Below are 19,574 nucleotides of genomic sequence, written 5' to 3' on the forward strand. Positions count from 1 at the left end.
TATTAACGAAAGAGAACAACTGCTATAGGTGCTTAAAAAGAACAAGTGATGCTAAATGTTCTTCAACACGAGGCACATGCATTGAACCAGAAAGGTTCCCCCCAACCCCACCCCTCCAGATTAAAAAAAAAAAAAAACCCTTGTGGCTCTCTCTCACTCTGCCTGAGGGACGATATCTGTTATGGCCCTTTTCAGCTGAAATTGAACGAATTATTGGCAACTTTCTCCACCCATCATCCAAAAAATATCTATGAACTCAGATTACGAGTATACTGTAATCTTCATGACCACAAGGGACATTTGTTGATCATGCATCAGTGTGTGCCTTCTGATTGTGTGTGTCTGTGATTGTGTGCGTCTGTGTTTGAGAGAGAGAGTGTGTGCGTGTTTGTGAGAGAGAGAGAGAGAAACTGCAAAGGAAAGAGAGTGGGATCCACTGTCAAAGTCATGACTAGACCCATTCTGTTCATCAGCATCCATCCAATTAACTGGACTGCGATGACCCCTCAGGACTACATATAAGCCTGGTCATGGGGAATGCAGTGTGCTTTCCCAGCCCATGCACAAACCCTTGAATTCATTTCTATATACATGGCACATGTTTTGTGGATTGATATTTTGAAAGAGGTTTTTCATCCTGTCTTTCTCAAAGCTTTTGTGTTGGGTATTTTGACGTAGACGACTATGAAGTATGAACCAAATCCATTCAGTATCTCTGTCTTCTTCCTTCGTAACTATCGGAGATAGAAAACCAGCATTACAGTAAGAAGAATTAAGTGCTCAAAACATGTGTTGAAAGCCGCCAAAGATAGATCATTCAATGCAGCAAGAAGAGAGCTTTCTCCCTTATTGAACATCACCACCCCTCTTTCAACATTCTAGCAATTTCAAGAATGTACTTCCCTTCTTTGTATTTCTCACTGAGCACGGTAGCCTTTTCCTGTGTCAAACAAATTAATAAACAGTGAAAAGGTTAATCCACTAAGAAACCAATCAAACTAATGCTTCTATGGAGGCATTTCATCCCTGCTTATCTTCTATGACAGCCCAGAACTTGACGGCTTACAGAAGATTCAAAAAAGCAGGAAGATACTATAACAGTTGGAAGTAACAAGATATAAATAACATATTTAGCCTTATGGCTGTTTCCTGTTAAAAAGTTTTGATGACGAAGTGTTTTTATTTTTCTCAATTGACACTATTAGATATTTTAACTCTAGTTTCTTTTAATGTATAATAGCTTGTTATTGTTTGCTCAGTTCAGGAAATATCACAATGCACCTCTATCAAGAACTAACATCCTTTGTGCACAAAGACAGTTGTAAACTAATACTTGTGAATTCATTAAACTAGTTCATGATACACCCGAATAGAGAAATAGAAATCGAGAAATAGAAATCAATTCCACAACTCAAAAGACCATCACTAAATCACTAGATCAAACACCTATTATTCAGTTCCAGTCAGAAATCAAAGGCGTTCATGGACCACCTTCTCTACACCGCCACTGGTATGTAGGGTTTGAAAATAGTACCAAAAATGTCTGAGAGGTGCTGGGGGACAAAAGAACCAATAGGCAACCCTCGAGCTTCTAGCCTTTTGCAATTTTTTTTCTCTCCAAGGATGAGATTTCAGAAGAAGCACCCTATAGCAATCATTTAGGGCCATCTTCAAAGGAAAAAATATACAATACTTAATGGTTTGCACATGGGAGATGCATAAAAAATATAGTTTGCATATTAGAGTTGAGGCCTTTAGAAAAAGAACAAGTTTATATAAAGTTGCAACCTTAAAATGTAGAATTACATATGTACCTCGAAAATCCACCAAAAAGGTTGTTTTAATGTTAAAAAACCCTCTAATTGATCATCTCAACATCGAGATGTATGAATATGGAAAAAAAAAAAGATTTTGAGTCCCAGAAATAGTGCATCTTGCAACACATTATCTAGACAGTCCATTATCAAGATTTCATATGTTTGTAGATCTACTTGATTTTAACCATTTTTGGAGTTTAAAATTTTATAATTAGATGTGAAAATAGATTTTGAGATAATCCTAAGAACTTTTTACACCGAAATTACATGTTATGATAAAATTTGGAGGTGCGGCTTAATTGGATTCTTTAAGGTTGCAACCTTATAGAAACCACACACTTAGAAAAATGAATCGAGGAATCTATTATATCATGGGCCTTACTAGGGTATGTGATTAGCATGTGTTTATGACCTCAATCATGTGTCGACAGCTTACTTAGAAATTGCCAAATTGCTGGAAAAGAGAGCACTTGTGCATCAATCAAGGCAAAAGTCCAAGGACTCTTATCGAGCCTTTGAAGTTATTCAAATTCATACTAAAGCTCCCTGATGGGGAAGGTGACTTATTTAATGTTATGACATGGCCAAGAGTTTGACTACCCAACATAAGCTCGTGGTTATGGACGTTTGCATGAAGACATGGAAGAGAAGGGGTGAAATTAATGAGTGTCCATGAACTACATGGTGGAATTTAAAAAATAATAAAATAGATTTATTTAAAGATAAATTAGTTAAAGAAGAAAAATCGAACTCTGAACATGAAGTCAATGTTATGTGGAATGAGATGGTTGATTGTATTCAGAAAGTGGCAAAAGAAATTTTAAAAGAATCTAGAGGGAAAAGAAATTTCGATAAAAAAAATTGGTGGATGAGCGATGAGGTTCGAAAGGTCATTAACGAAAAACGATCATGTTATAAAACTTGGCAATGTAATAGGAATGATCAAAACTTAGAAGTTTTATAAGTATTACATTGCCAAGATGTCTTCAAATTAGCAAAAATGCAAGGGAAAAAGTATAGATATTTAAACTATATTAAATTCATTAAGAGTGAAGATCAAAGGGTCTTGATGAAAGATGAAAAAGTCAACCAAAGGTGGAGAGTTTATTTTCAAAAATTATTAAATGTCGAACACAATGGGAACAAAACAATAGAAGGAACCATTGGCATAAATGAGGGCGATGTCATACATACATTCGTAAGATTAGAATATCTGAAGTGAAAGAAGCTTTGAAGAGGAGGAAAATAGGAAAGGCTCTCTAGGACCAGATGGTAGGCCAATAGAGGATTGGAAGTTCATGGGGGAGATTGACACTCACTGGCTAACCAAGTTGTTCAACAAGGTGTTAAGAACAATGAAAATGCCAAACAAATAGAGGAAAAGTATTGTGGTATCTACTTACAATAACAAAGGAGACATACAAAAACTGTATGAACTATTAAAGGGTCAAACTTATGAGCTACACTAACACTATTAAGATGTGAGAGATAGTGATTGAGCAACGACTAAGGCACGAAATGAGTGTATCAAAAAAACAATTTGGTCTTATGCCATGGAGGTCAACAATAGAGGTTATTTTCCTACTTAGACAACTGATTGAGAAGTTTTGGGGGAACGAAAAAGACTTCCACATGGTCTTTATTGATCTAGCGAAAGCTTATGATAGACTACCTAGAGATTTGATTTGGTGGGTGTTGGAAAAGAAAGGAGTCTCAAGATACTACATCAACTTGGTGAGAGATATGTATGAGGGAGCGCTAAGTAGTGTACGAACAACTAGTGGAGAGACGAGTGAATTTTCAGTGACAATAGGTCTACATCAGGGGTCAGCATTGAACCCGTACTTCTTTGTCTTAGTAATGGACGACCTAACTAGACACCTACAAGATGACGTACCGTGGTGCATGTTGCTCGCAAATGAAATAATTTTGATCGATGAGATCCAAAACAACGTCAACACAAAGTCAGAACATTGGAGGGACGCTCTAGAATCTAAAGGTTTTAAAATTAACAGGACTAAAACAGAGTATATGAAATGCAAGTTTAGTAATAATAGGAGTAAAGACGAGGAAGTAGTTAAGATTGACGGTCAAAAAAATATAAAAAGAGAGCGCACTTGCGATATCTAGGATAATGGAGAGATTGATGAAGATGTTGCACATAGAATTAGAGCTAAGTGGGTGAAATGGAGATATGCAACCGAAATTTTGTGTGATTACTGTATACAAATGAACCTGAAGAGCAAGTTCTATAGGACAGCTATGAGATCAACTTTACTCTATGGGGTGGAATGTTGGACAGTCAAGAAACAACATACCCATAGAATAAGTGTACCTGAGATGAGGATATTGAGATAGATGAGTGAAAAGACAAGAAGAGATAGAATTCATAATGAATACATTCATGAGAATTTAAATGTGGCACCAATAGGTGATAAGATGAGAGAAACTAGACTTAGGTGGGCTTGCCATGTATAGCGCAGACCCAGTACATCACCTGTTAGGAGGTGTGACTTAGTTCAAGTAGAAGGCTCAAAAAAGGCAAGAGGTGGTAGGCCCAAAAGGCCTTGCATACCAAGTGATCCTTGGATATTGACAGATTAATAAACTTACAAACATATCAATAATGACAATTCATCGAGCTTCGCTCGCTCTCTCTCTCCCCCTCCCTCCCTATCTCCCCGCAGAGCCATCTTAATTTCACCACCCTTAAGGCTTTGCCACCTCCATAATGAAGACAGATCAGTGAATGGAAGGGAACCACGTACCGATCAAGCCTATGACATGAGAGTCAAGAGGCATAATGATGGGCATTAAAGAAGAAAATATATCAATAAATGGGCCAAAAATAGAAAGAAAAGGTTAAAAAGAGCACTTGGAGACTTAGTGCCTAAACTACAGCACTTATTTGTGAGCAAGAAGTACACAATTAAATTAGTCCACATGTATATTATTCAATTAATTATACTTTTTTATGTAGAAAAAACAGGCCGGAAAAAAGTAAAGTAACAAGCCAAGGAGCCCTCCAAGAGTTTGCTTGGTGGTTTTGGTAATCTAGGAAAAGAGGTAAAGAAGAGAACCCCAGCATGAAAACTGTGTCCTATACACAAAGCAAGGCGGAGAAGAAAACGATCAAAGTTATTTTTTCTTATTTTTTTGATAATGAAGTGAAAGATCAATGTTGACGGCTGTAAAACTCCAAATAAAGCTTAAGCCGCAAATGATAAATCTGAGTGCTTTTTAGTTTGGTTCAGGATAGATCTGAGTATGAACTATATTTCCATGTTTGGGAATTGCTACTATGTTTTCTAAGAACTTCTTGGTTACATGGTAATATGCATGATAACTTGCTAGGTTTCTTTCTGCATGTTTTACAGGAACTCAAGCAAAGTAAATAGCAAAAACTTTTCACTACAGAATGATGAAAATTAAGAAATATGAAATTACATGGTTTACAGCTGCATTGTTTCAGTGACATAGATAAAACATATATAAGTATTAGGAGGAATTTGGTCAAGAATTTTTTATGGGACATCATCGATCTCCACAAATAAAATTTGACATGGTTTACAAATGTGTCTGTTACATTTGCATATATAAATATCTGGAGAAGGGAAGTGGTAATATAAATTGATTTAAGAATGACGCTAAGGATAAGTGCTAATGTGATAATGAGTATCTTTGTTCTGTAGTGGCTTGTGTTTGATGGTAACATATGCTAATGTAAGAAAGTCTCCTATTTTTAGAAGAGCACAAAACTATGTCTAAGTGAAAACTCACATATCTCCAACCCAGTATTTGTTGGCAGCAACTACAGTATATGTCATTTACTGTATGCCTTCCAGTAATTAGTTCCCGGTCTTCTTCAGGACCAAGAGAGACATTCACCCTGACATATAAACGGAACAAGTCAAATCAACTAAGACTATTGATGATAAAATTACACTATTAACAATTTAGTAATTAATCAAATCGAATGAATTAAACACAAGCTATTAGTTCCAAATCCCCAGAAAAAAAGGCAGCAAGAGGCAAATATATCATCTTTACAACATGAAGGTAAAGAAAAAAAATCCACTGAACGAAATGCCAAAATGACGTCCTCAAAAGCCAATTGCTTCTAAGAAACTACTATAGTTGAATGTTTAAACACTATGGAATATGTTAATGAGTAGTTTAAGAATGATGATGACATGTAGAAGCACAGCCTACCTTTTCATATATTGAATGTAAATTAATGTAGAAAAATTAATATCCATTAAAAGGAAGTTGATTACCCTACGACTAACTAAATTATAAGCATCTTCATAAGTCTGATGAGGAAAACAATTTGGATGTCTGGTTAGTTTTTCAAAAGCAGTATGAAGTATAGAGGTGTTGACCAGCTTACAGGATCCCAAACTCCTTATGCCGCCATCTTGAATCAAATTACAAGGGCCAGAACAAGAAAGAAATGGTTTTAATATTCCTTCTTAGACAGCTGATCCTACTCTTGAGTTGCCTCTCATTCTAATGAGAACCTTCCTGATAAATAAAATATGTAACAGATGGATTCTGATTAGAACTCCCACCAGCAGAACTGACCCAAGTTCCCCAGAGGGTTTACAAAGAAGCCAAGACACATGGAATGAACCCGAGTTATTCCTCTCTCCAAACCCGAGCATTCACCTTTACTTAAACTCACTAAAAGAAACAAAATGGATTAATCATTCTCAATTTCTTTTCTGTGAAAATATCTAAGCCAATCCTTGTTGGCTGTCATATCAAGGAGTGAGAAAAGGAGCCAATTGTCCTAAGTTCAAAAGCCCTCAAAGAGTAGCATGAGAAAACCACCAATTCATCCTTCCAAATTAGAGAGAGAATTTCATGAAAAATGCATGCAACTCACTGGCTCTGTGGAGCCTCTCGTAGCTCAAGGAGAGCACATGAAATTATAATTCTAGAAGCTTCTTTCAGTATTGGAAATTATAACTCAAGGAGGGAAGCTTCTATAATGTTGGCAGTTGTAGGTAGAGAAAATACCCTGCTGGCTCATTGCAGCTGCTCCTCAACATCATTGAGGGAAGCGTCTTAACAGGTTGAGGCTCACCTCAATGAAGTAGACTTGCGCCCAACAAAATCTCCTGGTCAATATCGCAATCCCAAGGTAACATTTGCCACAGTCCATGCAGATTTCTCCACAACCAGATGGACCCATGAAAGTACTAATTGTCCTACAACACAAAATGGACCCAAGTAATATTTTGCACATCTATCAGGCTAACTGATTTTCTGAAAGAGAATGGTCAAGTAATAAATGGATTATGACCATTTATTGCTGAAACACCTGCATGAGCCATGCCAATGCCCCATAAAAGTACGAAATCCATGTAGACACATTGATCATGTTGCCTATCAAGCTGATCTTTGTTCCTGTTGCCTATCAAGTTGATCTTGTTGACGGCTCATCTCTTTTGACATGTGGCCCTGATCTGACACAAGCTATTTCCATGAGTGGATTTATGCCTTCTTGCTGCCATTAATGCCCTCTATTAGCATTCTCGCCACATTTTCACTGTGGTTGAACACCATACAACTCAATTTATTCTCATAGGGACAGGAGTTTTATACCGCCTAGTTTATACTCGTATGATTAGGAGTATCATGCCATCTAGTTTGTACTCATAGGGTTAGGAGTACTACCTTATGAATTTATGGCTAGAAGCCTCCTGCAGATAAGGGGTTCTTGCACCTTCTCATAAGGCCATTCCCATTTCAACTTCCTTCTTTTGTGGTTTACGCTTAAGGTCACTTGTCTTAAGGAATCTTTTAGTACAAATACATCAAAGACACCAAGTCTCAGACAGTAGTCAGCTTGCACAGAGCTGTATCAGATGTGTTGTCTTTTGTTCAGTCGTCGACTTGTGGGAACACCTAGAGCTTCCCTCAGTTGTCTCAAAAATGGTAAAGTTCTTTGGATAATCAGCCTCTTGGTGTACTCAAAGGCCAATATGAGAGGAGATCAAAGTGACAGATCAGATTGTATCCAAGGCATTAATCTATGAGGAATTCCATGGTCTTTTTCAGTTTAGTATTGGTTCAAGAATGGAAAGCCATGGCATGTCAGTTGTTACCAAATAACCATATTCACTTCTCAACAGAGAGATAAAGGCATGTCAGTTGTTACCAAATAACCATATCCACTTCTTAACATGGAGATAAAGGCTGTTTGGTTTGGGAGGATCTACAAACAGAGGTTGCAGATTGCAGTTAAGAAAACTAGGAAGGAGACCAACAATTCAGAATGGAATCAAGGAGGAGGGTGAACTTTCTATTCGGTACATTACTCGGTGATTTTGCGAGGCGGGTATTCCTTTCAATGCTGCTTTCCTAAGCAGCTTCTACACCTTAGTGAAGGCAATTGGCCAATTTGGACCTGGATTGAAGCTCCCAACCCCATACAAGCTTTCAGAACCTTTTTTGAGAAAACAGGTTGATATCACAAGGGAGATTGTGAACACACATAAGGACGCATGAGCTCAGTATATGACTTGGAGTCACAGGAAGAGGAGTCAAATGAATTTGTTGGTGAATTCTCCTTTAGGGACATTTTTTTTAGATCTATTGGTGCCTCTGACGATAGCCATGATACCACAGGAGCAGCGTGTTACTCAAGCAATCACAGACAATGCTGCTCCAAATGTAGCTGCTTCTAATTTGTTGCTCCTGAGCTCCCCTGTATCATTTGGACACCATGTGCATGCCACTGCATAGACCTCATGCTTGAGGCTATTGGCAGTATGATCGAGATTGCAAGCACAATTTGGAAGGCTAAGTCAATTGCAGCCTTCATCTATAGCTGCACCCTCACCCTCAGCATGATGCACAGGTTTATAAATGGGAGGAGAAAGTGAAGCTGGGGGTCACGAGATTTGCTACATGGTTCTTGTGTTTGGAGAGCATATATGCTAGGAGAGTCCAGTTGCAGCATATGTTTACTTTTGATGATTAGAGAGCATGCAAGTAGTCTAAGCATCAAAAAGGGAAGAAGGCACGAGATATCATCCCATATAAGAATTTTTGGCGAGGGGTCAATGACGTCTTAAAAGTATTTTGTCCTCTAGTCAGACTCTTGAGCATGGTTGAAAATGTCAAGCCCTCCATGGGCTTCATATATGAGGAAGTGGAAAGTTGCAAGAGAGCTGAAAATTTGGATAATGATGAGAGCCTCGATGAGACAATTTGGCAAATTATTGACGAGCCGTGGGATAGGCAGCTGACAACTGCATGCAGCTGGTTATTATTTGAATACCAGTTTTTTTTTATGTTGATATACACATAAATGACACAATTATGGGTGGACTTAATTGTTGTTTGATATGCTCGTCCCTCGAATCAGGAAACCCAGGACCTTATATGGGCTAAGGAAATAATAAATCACAAGTGCTCATTGAAGTCGTAATGCAATGCCATAGCGACAAGGCAAAGGACCAAAGTTGATCCAAGGTAATATACGTAATCCAAGTTCAATTTCAGGTTTCATGTTTGTTGTTTGATTTTGAATTTCATATGTTATCGTAATTCATAATCAATTTATAATTAACTATTGATATCTTTATCACGCTTAGATTGCAGCCATTAGTGGAACCAGCATGAGTGTAGTGCTCCAAACTTACAAAAGATGACCATTCGAATCTTGAGCCTAACCACTACCACATCTAGTCATAAGCGGAACTGGAGTACCTTTGAAATGGTATGTTACTTTAGTTTAGTAACTTCAGTGAATTACTTTAGTTTAGTAACTTCAGTGAATATAAATTTGTTACTTTAAACAACTAAATCATTAGTTTACTAATTAGAATTAGGAATTACTAATTACTATATAATATTAGTTATTTTCATTTTATGTGTGTGTATTTTCATATGGGTTCAAACAAAGAAAAGAAACAAGCTTGAATCAAATAGGCCAAATGACTTAATTTATGTGAAGTTCAATCGATTTTTTAAGGATAGATTTGTTTTTGAATATGTTGAAGGATACATTTGTTAAGCACAAAAAAAGAGACCCCTTTAGAATGAGGGACATGGAGAATGCCATGGAGTGGTTGGTTGGAGAAGATGAAGTCAAGGGGCATGAGGGATTAACATGGGATATGGTTATGGAGGCCCCATGTACAACAGCCGACCCTCCTAGGTCCACTAGATCATCTTCACAGAGGAGGAGGGAGCGGAGGAAGAGGAGGCAGATTCAGAAGAAACATGGAGGACGAGGGTTATGTTGAGGAGGGAGATGATTCTGATGATGATGGACTCGACTCTGATGCATATGATGAGGTTGTGATGACTAAACACAAGTGAGTCTTTAAGTCTCTTTCATTTATATACTTTCCTCCAATTATGTGTATGGACTGGGGTAGTATGGACTATGAAGTATGTTCTATGGATTATGGGCTATGGATTATAGTTAGTGATTTGTGAATTGTGACTATATTACTATTACATTTTCTTTGTGGTTGCATTAGAACTAGTAGTCTAGTCTAGTACTTTGGATTGGAATGTTGAATTATATTTGCTTAATATCTTATTGTCTAATTGTCATATACTTTGGTTTGACTTCGGATTTACTGAACATAAAAAATGTATAAAAAAATGTCCGGATATGCATTTTATACACAATTTGGCCTCACACCCCCTGCCCTTGTTCTTCAACCTGGATAGCCCAGAAATCTTGCTGCCCACCTAGGCGCCGCACGGCGTTCTTTGGAGCACTGGGCTCACATATCGAGAAGTGTATTCATTCAATTCACAAATAATACATTTAAGAAATATTTGCAAAGGAAGCTTAGTGCATTTATTGTTAGGACCTTCACAAATGATCCATTGCCATACAGTTTATGCTCATGTAAGTAGAAGTATTCTATCTTCTAGTTTAGGAATACATAAACGATTCAATTTTTACTCTTATAGCAGGGAGTACTATACCATCCACTTCCTAGTCATACAATCTAGAGTATTAGGCCATCCAGTTTATACCCATAGGGTCAAGAGCAGTGTTTTGAAACAAGAACTGGGTTTGGGACTTGTTAGGAAGCCCTAGAAAGTGGAGCCTCGAAACATTTGGTTAAGTGCAACAATCCGTGAATCAACTGGGAAGAAAACTACATGACACAAGAACTTGAGTCCAAACCAACAAATCTTACACTTCTTGAGGACAAAAGGAAGATTCAAGGAGAACTTTCCAAGGCACTTGCTGAGAAATTCCTTTATGACACCAAAAGTCAATATAAATCTGGCTTACTCAAGGTGACTTGTACCAAATTCTTCCTCTTAAAAAGCATGTCTAGGAGGTGCAGGTCCACTACTCTAAAGCTCAAAAGACAAGATGGTCCAATTACCCATAATGAAGAGGAAATAATGAACGAGGCTACCACCTTCTTCACCAATCACCTCGGGACTGATCAATCCATCCATAATCTTCCCCAAAACCTCAAGGATTCCCCTATTTCTGAAGGAAAAAATGCCCTTCTACAACGGGATGTATCTTCAGAAGAGATCACCAAAATGGTTAAATGCCCAAGGCCTGATGACTTCCACAACTCTTCCAAAAAGTTTGGCATATCATTGGACTCAAAATCACCCAGTGCAATAAAGAAACCTTCAAAAGACATAATATAAAGCCACGCATCAACTCAACCCCTATCACTCTGATCCCCATGAAAAAAGGTCTCCTCGCCATGACTAACTTTTGGCCTATCAGCTTTTGCAATGTAGATTTATAAGGTAATTAGCAAAATTATAGCAAATAGGCTAAAATTAGTCCTAAACCGTATCATTAGCCCAAACCAAGCAAGCCTTAATAGCCCATGACCTTATCCATAGTATGGCCAACAACAATAGAGTAAGCTCTTTTTACTTTTAAGATTTACCTTCAAAAGGCTTTTTGACAAGATTAATCAGTACTTCTTCTTGAACGAACTAACAGATATGGTTTTGGAAGAATTTCGTCAATTGGATCAAAATGTGCATTAAACCCCCAGATACTCTATAATCCTAAATAGGACCCCATTGGTTACTTTAAAGGACAGAATGGACTAAGACAAGGCAACCCACTCTCTCCTTATCTCTTCACTCCAACCATGGAATGTTTCAGCAAAATCATTGACAAGGAGACTAGAGAGGGAAATTCATTTCACCCAAGATTCCGAGAATCAGCCCCAGCCCTTCACACCTGCTCTCTGTAGATGACCATCTGATCTTTGAAGAAGTTCATCCATAAACCCACCAATCCCTTAAACATCCCCATAACACTTCCAAAACCTATCAAGACTCCAAAAAAACCACTCCACACCAACATATTCTTCTTCCACTCCACAAATTCTGCCAAAAACTAATGTTAATGCTTTTTGAACTACATCCAGTCGAACTTACCATCAACTTACCTTGGTTTGCTACTCTTCAAAGAAAAGCTCACAAATCACCTTTGTCAACCTTTATTTCGTAACTTCATATCTAGGCTTAAAGGTTGGAAAAATGAAACCCTTACGTACCAAGGAGATTAACCCTCATAAATACATACCTCACCCCATTCTCCAGTAGTGTTCCTTATACAAACTTCCCTCCACCACAACCAACAAACTTGAGAAGCTCCAGAGGGCCTTCCTTTGGGGAAAACAAGCCAAAGCAAAAACACCCAAGCCTTGTCAAATGGACCTCAGCTTGTAACCCAAGAGTGACGGGGGGGATGGTATCAATTGAATTAAGGAAACTAACTTGGCCCTACTAACCCAGAATGAGTGTTGGCAAGTGGGGAAGGCTCTTAGTTGTCATCATTGACTAGGAAAAAGTATCTTTTGAGGCACTATTTGTGAGCCTCTAGTACCGCAAGTAGAAATTCATGCGCTTGGAAAGGCATCCATAGACCCTACCTATTGTAGATGAGCATTCCCAAAGAGATTAGTTGAACTTCCTCTTAAGGTGAATGTTTCTCCCCCAAGAGTGTCTACGAGGTGATTGGAGAGCATGGAAGTAGAAACAATATCGTCAAGGACATATGGTAAAACCGGTTCCTCCTAGGGTATCACGATTCTCTTGGTTGGCATACCAAAATAAGCTTTTCACAAATCATACAATCCAAAGATGGGTCCTCACGTGGATAACATATGCTACATGTGCAAATCTGAGAGAGTTAGACCAACTATGCACCACTTGAAATTTTGCCCATTACATTCACCAAATAGTGTTTTGGAGATTCAATACTCAGTTGCTATGTCATGTACCCAACACCTCAAGGCCAATTAGCTTAAAAAGCAATTTTCTGACAAGTTTGTTGATAAATGTGGAGGGTAGTTGTCCTGTATATGTAACTTGGTAAGAAACAAACCAGAGGCCCAAAGCAAATGGAGATCAACCTATTCAAGAGGTGAGGAAAGAAATAACTTGGAAACTTCAAAATAGCGTTCCGGATACTCACATACCATTCCCAAAGAATGAGATTAGAGTCTTATCTATGTGAGATGGGACCTTTTGCCCCTCACACCAAGAGCTTAGAGTGAGTGTTGTAGTGAGGATACTTGTGCATAGAAAGCTCTTAAGCTACTTACTTTTATTCCTTGTATATAAACTTTGTACTACTTTCTCATATCAATATAAACGGGTAGGTACCCGCTCAAACCCCTCGCTAGCTTAGCGAAAAGGCAGGGGGAAAAAAGAGTTAGGAAACTCAAACTCAAACGAATCCTAAAGACATAAATAATAAAATCCTGAGAACTGACAAGGCTCAGCCGGTTCCTATGGTCTTTGTTCTAGAATTGGCAAACTGCGAAGACCGAGTAACTCAAGCGAGTCTAAAGTCGAACTTTTCGAGTTTTGTTCAATCTATTTTCCAGTCATGAGGTTAAAATTTTTATAACATCAAATTTATACTCACATAGTCAGGAATATAATACTATTTTTTTTTTTTGATAAAGTTAACCTAGGAATATAATATCAATCTTTTTTACACTTACATGGTTAAGAGTATATATGCTTCACAATTTATGCTCTTATCGCTAGGATATTGTACCACATAGTTTATGTAAGTGTTTGTAAATGAGGACTCGGTTGGGAATCACCAGGGTTGCTAGCCTGAGACACCACCAAGTCAATCAAGTCAGATGTCTAACTCGGACAAGTTAATTGGTAAATAAAAAATGAGGACTTGGAGCTAGGTAGACTAGCTGAATTGAAGGGCATTTTCATCGAAACCCCACAGGTACCAAGTCAAAGTGACTGGGGCAATTCCATGCCCTAGTCACTAATTTTTGCATCATTAGTTTATACTCACAACGTCAAGAGTATCATACCATCAAGTATATACTTGCAGGATCATGAGCATTATTGCACCTAGTATATATACTCATAGGGTTCAAAATAATATCCTATCTAATATAAACTCATAGAACAACTTTAAGTTTATGGATTGTATACTATGATACCATTTATTTTTTGTACAAGGAGGTCACAATCACTTTTAGCCCTTAGATGTGAAATCCAATAGATAAAAGTGCATCACAACATTTTTATTTTGGACTTTGTACCCAAACAGCGACACATCCTCAACCACGCAATTTCAAATCTAATGGTCAATGATGATTGTGACCCCCTTGTATCGAAAGTAATTGGTCTAACTGTATACATTTCCTTGAGTTTATACTCTCAGGGACCATTTGGGTACCTGAAAATATATTACATGATAATTGATTACTAGGAAATATAACATTTCCACCGTTTGGGTACACTTAATAGTAAGGAAATAGAAAGAGATTACCCGAGATTTCCCCAAAAATCATGAAACACATTACATTACACGCAGTGAAAGGTGAAAAATCCATTATGCGCTTGACGGTGAAAGGTGAAAAATCTATTACGCGCTCGACGGTGAAAGGTGAAAAATCTATTACGCGCTTGACGGGTAACCTTTAGAAATCTTTCGCGTGCGTCTCTCTGCTCTATCCCGGCTTAACAAAATGCCAACTTGTCTACTCGGTTTGAATAGGTGCTCCCTCCCTCTCTAAGCCCGTCTCCTCTCTCTTCACCCCTAATAACTTACTCTTGAACCGTAATAACCAGTGCTCCCTCCCTCTCTAAGCCCGTCACCTTTCTCTTCAACCCTAATAAACTCTCTAAGCCCATCACCTTTCTCTTCAACCCTAATAACTTACTCTCGAACCGTAATAACAAACCCCTCTCTCTTCAACCCTAATAACTTACTCTTGAACCGTAATAATTGGTTTGCATAAGGTGCTTCCTCTCTCTTTAAGCCCCTTATTCTCATTTGTACTTTTTTCTTTCTTTTTTTTTTAAGCCCCTCTATTTTTAAGCCCCTACCTCTACCTCTTACTCTCATCTGGACTTTTTGCTTTTTTTAAGCCCCTACCTCTACCTCTTACTCTCATCTGGACTTTTTGCTTTTTTTAAGCCCCTAACTCTCTCATCTGTACTTTTTCCATTCCCCCTCTCTCCTTAGCATATCTAATCAATGAGAAATTACACAGCACAATTATAATAAAAAATTTCACCCAACATAAGAAATTACACAACACAATTATTATAAAAAATTTCACCCAACATAATCCTCGTAAGAGATCAGTAAAAGCTCAATTGAAATAAGATACCTCTTTAGTTTCCTCCAATAACTCAAAATTTCCTACTGCAATTATCAAACCTTCTAGTTTACTAATCAAACTTCTTCCCATTTTACAACTTGTATCATAAAGATTTTTAATTTGGTATCATAAATTTATATTTTATTCCAATCATATTATTCCAATGACTTATCAGGTTGAAACCAAAGTCTAATCATGTTAGAAGACATGTGATTCCATGTAAGTGCCAAAGGGATGCAAAATAAGTAAGAAATTATATGATGAAGACTTTAGAATGGTACAAGTTATTATTAGAAAATCTCTTTGCAATGGTGGTGATATTATTATTAGAAAATCTTTTTGAAATGATGTGATGATGACTTTAATTCCGCATTTCAATGGAATTTTGTGACAAAAAGGGAAAGAAATGATAGTTTATAAGCAAGTGCCGGCAAAATATTCATAATACATTTCCCATATTTCTTCCATACATAGCCAAACAAAACAGTAGCCACGTATTTCCCATATTTCTTCCAGATATAACCAAACAAAACAGTAGCCATGTATTCCCAGGTTGCATCTAAATACTACCCAAACAGTAACAATCCATTTGGAGGTAATGTATTACGCAGTAATGTATTACTACCAGTAATTTATTTTACAAACAATATATTTCATAGGCAACATATTTCCAGGTATCCAAACGGTCCCTCAGGGTTAGGAGTATTATATGTCACATAATTTATATCATTGTGCCTAGGAGTACTGTACTACACAGTTTTAAGGAGTCATTTCCTTTACAATAATATCCCAATTAAAAACTAATACCACATATGCGGCGCATTAAAACTTACAAGAAGTACAATAATATCCCAATTAAGAACTAATACCACATATGCGCCCCATTAAAACTTACAAGAAGGGTCCAAGACCATAATTATCATACAATTATTTACAAAAAGTAACATCCATATAAATCTAGAATCCCAACTATTAATCGAAATAATCAACATCCATGCAACCATGAAGACAAATTATCTCCTAAAGAAACAACAAGCAACAATTGTATATCATCAAAAGGGACAACAAACCCAAATTCCAAAACCAATCATAAACAAAAATTAACAACGAAATACACCATAAAGAAACCATTAACACAAATTACAGGAAATCCAAATGGTCCAAAAGTTCATTAAAGAAAAGGAAAAAAGAAAATCATAAACAAAAACATAACAAATCTAAATATATACTAAACAAATGGAATAGAAATCGAAACTCAATTCTGAAATTATTCAAAATTCAAAGGGGAAGAACTCACACTTTATTGAAGAGGTAAGCCGTGCCATATCGGCCCTGGAATTGCTTAGAATATATCTGATCATTAGAGGCCGAATGCGCCTTGCAGGACCTGCATTTGAAGATCTTTGGTCCAGGAAGATATTGAAGGTAAACAAGCCCCATTCATATGAATAATCAGCAAGCAATTCACCCAAAAAAACCCAAGAAACAAAATTCTTGTAAAAGAACTTTCTCTAAAAACAGATCATGAGAACTGAACCAGAAGACCAATCTTCTTTAAAAGAAAATATTTACCAGATAGATTTACATTAACAAAATATAATTGATATAAGCTTCGTTCCTAGTACTCTAGTGGTACAGTAATTCCTTTTTATTTTTGCAAAGAAATTTAATAGCCATTAACCAGAAGAGGCAGAAGCATTGGCGTGGAAGTATAGAAATTTGTAATTCATTGCATTTCTTTGATTTTATAGATAGGAAAATTACCAATTCACCCCATTTTCTTGTAGGATTTACCAAAGAGGCCCAAATACTCAAATGGGAAATGATCTAATGCAACCCAATCCTTTTCTCTTGTCGTAAGTCTACCTCACCCAGTTACTTTCCTTTTTGCACGTCTCTAGTGGAATGTTTGATTTCTAGAACTTCTGACTCTCGAAACTAGAAGTTCTGGGTTTCGTAGCACTTTTGCATTGGATAAAAGGAAATGCTATATAGTGAGAGGACTGTCTGAAACTTGCAATTTCCATGGAAAAGTGGATACCCGTTCTATGCCCGCCGTAGAAGACTGGAAATGAATGATCATTGCGGTGTCATTTTTTATTTTTTGTAAAAGTCGGCATAAGATAATTTTGGAAGATTTGTGTGCGTCATTGGGATACATCTTTAATAGATGGGTCGGGTTTTTATAAGGTTGCAATCTTAAACAATCCAATTAAGACGTATTTTGATTTTATCGTAATTTTGTTGAAAAAAAAACTTAGGATTATCTTTAAATCTATTTTTATATGTAATTATATAATTTTAAACTCCAAAAATTGTAAAAAGCAAGTAAATCTATAAACATATGAAAATCTTGAAAATGGATGGCCTAAATAATGTATTTCAAAATGCACTATTTCTATGACTCAGAATCTTTTTTTTCCATATGCATATATTTCAGTAACTAGATGATCAATTAGAGATTTTTTCAATACTAAAACAACCTTTTCGGATAGATTTTTGAGGTGCATCTGTAATTCTACATTTTAAGGTTGCAACCTAGGATCAACTTTTTCCTTAATGGATATAAAAAATGATTTCGGTATATTAAAAAAATCCCACTCAAGGTTTCAAGAGTACTTTGATCATTTAACTTTTCTTAAATTACTGAAGTGTATGAGGGCCGGAATAATGGGCGCTCCAAATTTCAGCTCATTATCATGTAAATAAAAAAAGATGAAGTTTAAATACTTAGACATGTTATCAAAATCATCGATCAAGTTCATGTCGTTGAGATGATAGCCTTATAGTTGACCTAAAATGTGGACTACTTGGTAACTTTGAAAATGCTGGCCTTATATTCACCTATTTTTATTTTTTCTCAACATTAGATTGAGATGAAATTTGAAGTGTGTGTCCACCTCATTCGGACATGTAGTATATATATATATATATATATAGGAAAAGTCTTCTCAATGCCTATAGGTGAAAATGAACAATGATTTCGTCTACCCTAATCACCGTCTAAAGTTCATCGCACAGTCACGATTGTCAAGTAGTGTTTTTATTTTTCAATATTTTTTAATAATCGGAATGAACTGAAATTTGAAGCGTATATACATCTTAGTGAAGCGCACCTAATAAAAATATAAAAAAATAATTTGATAAAAATAATTGACTAAAATACCCCTGAAACTTTTCAAGGGTATTTTGGTCAATTTATTTCATATAAATTATCTTTTTTAATTTACACTACGTAACGCCTATAGGCAAAAATGAACAGTGATTTTGCCTGCCCCCATCACCTTCTAAAGTTCATCACGCGGTCACGATTATCCGGGAGTATTTTATTTTTCATTTTTTTTATACAATTCGGAATGATCTGAAATTTTGAGCGTATATTCATCAATAATAAGGGAATCTTTGAAAATATATAAAAAAAATATTTTACATGAAACCAATTGACCAAAATACCCCTGAAAATTTTTGGGGATATTTTGGTCACTTTTTTTTCACGAATAATTTTTTATATTTTTATTAGATGCACCTCAGTAAGATGTATATACTCTCTAAATTTTAGCTCATTCCGATTTATAATAAAAAATAAAAAATAAAACACTACCAGACAATCGTGACCGCGCGATGAAACTTAGACGGTGATGAGGGTAGGTGAGATCACTATTCATTTTTGCCTATAGGCGTTAAGAAGACTTTTCCTATATATATATATATATATATATATATATATATAGAAAAAAGACTAAAATAACCATTAAAGTTTGAGGGGTGTTTTTGGTCATATTATTTTCAAATAGTTCTTATACTTTTTAGCGATGCATGAGGGTGAGAAGTATGGATATCATCTCAATCTAATATATAAAAAATAAAATTGGGATAGTCATACATACTCTCAACCATCTATTATGTGATGACCTTCAACCAGTTATTTAAAAATCAGCGAGTTGCAACGGACTCGCCCGAGTTGGCACCGGAATCGGTTACCTCGTGCCGATTTCAGTGTAAAACCGTGAACCGCCCAGTTCTAGAACGAATCGGCCGGTTCTTCACAGTAAATCGCTTGTATGACATCATACACGGGTGAAAGTCATCCGTATTTCCATGCCGATTCCAGTGTAAAATCGAGAACCGCCCGGTT

General features: G+C 36.6%; 1 protein-coding gene across 1 annotated transcript; it reads right to left on the bottom strand.

Moving 5' to 3' along the window:
* Window positions 1-411: 411 nt before the first annotated feature.
* LOC105420140 (putative yippee-like protein Os10g0369500) lies at window positions 412-17,165 on the bottom strand. The gene is made up of 3 exons (XM_011622633.3): window positions 16,737-17,165; window positions 5,598-5,706; window positions 412-940 (listed from the first exon to the last, which is right to left on the bottom strand). Exons 1-3 carry the CDS (start codon window positions 16,877-16,879, stop codon window positions 857-859), a joined length of 336 nt encoding a protein of 111 aa, XP_011620935.1. The 5' UTR covers window positions 16,880-17,165; the 3' UTR covers window positions 412-856.
* Between the last annotated feature and the right edge of the window lie 2,409 nt (window positions 17,166-19,574).

Source organism: Amborella trichopoda, chromosome 10, assembly GCF_054954075.1.
Source record: "Amborella trichopoda isolate Santa Cruz 75 chromosome 10, AtrichopodaSantaCruz75HAP2 v2.0, whole genome shotgun sequence".
Taxonomy (NCBI): Eukaryota; Viridiplantae; Streptophyta; class Magnoliopsida; order Amborellales; family Amborellaceae; genus Amborella; species Amborella trichopoda.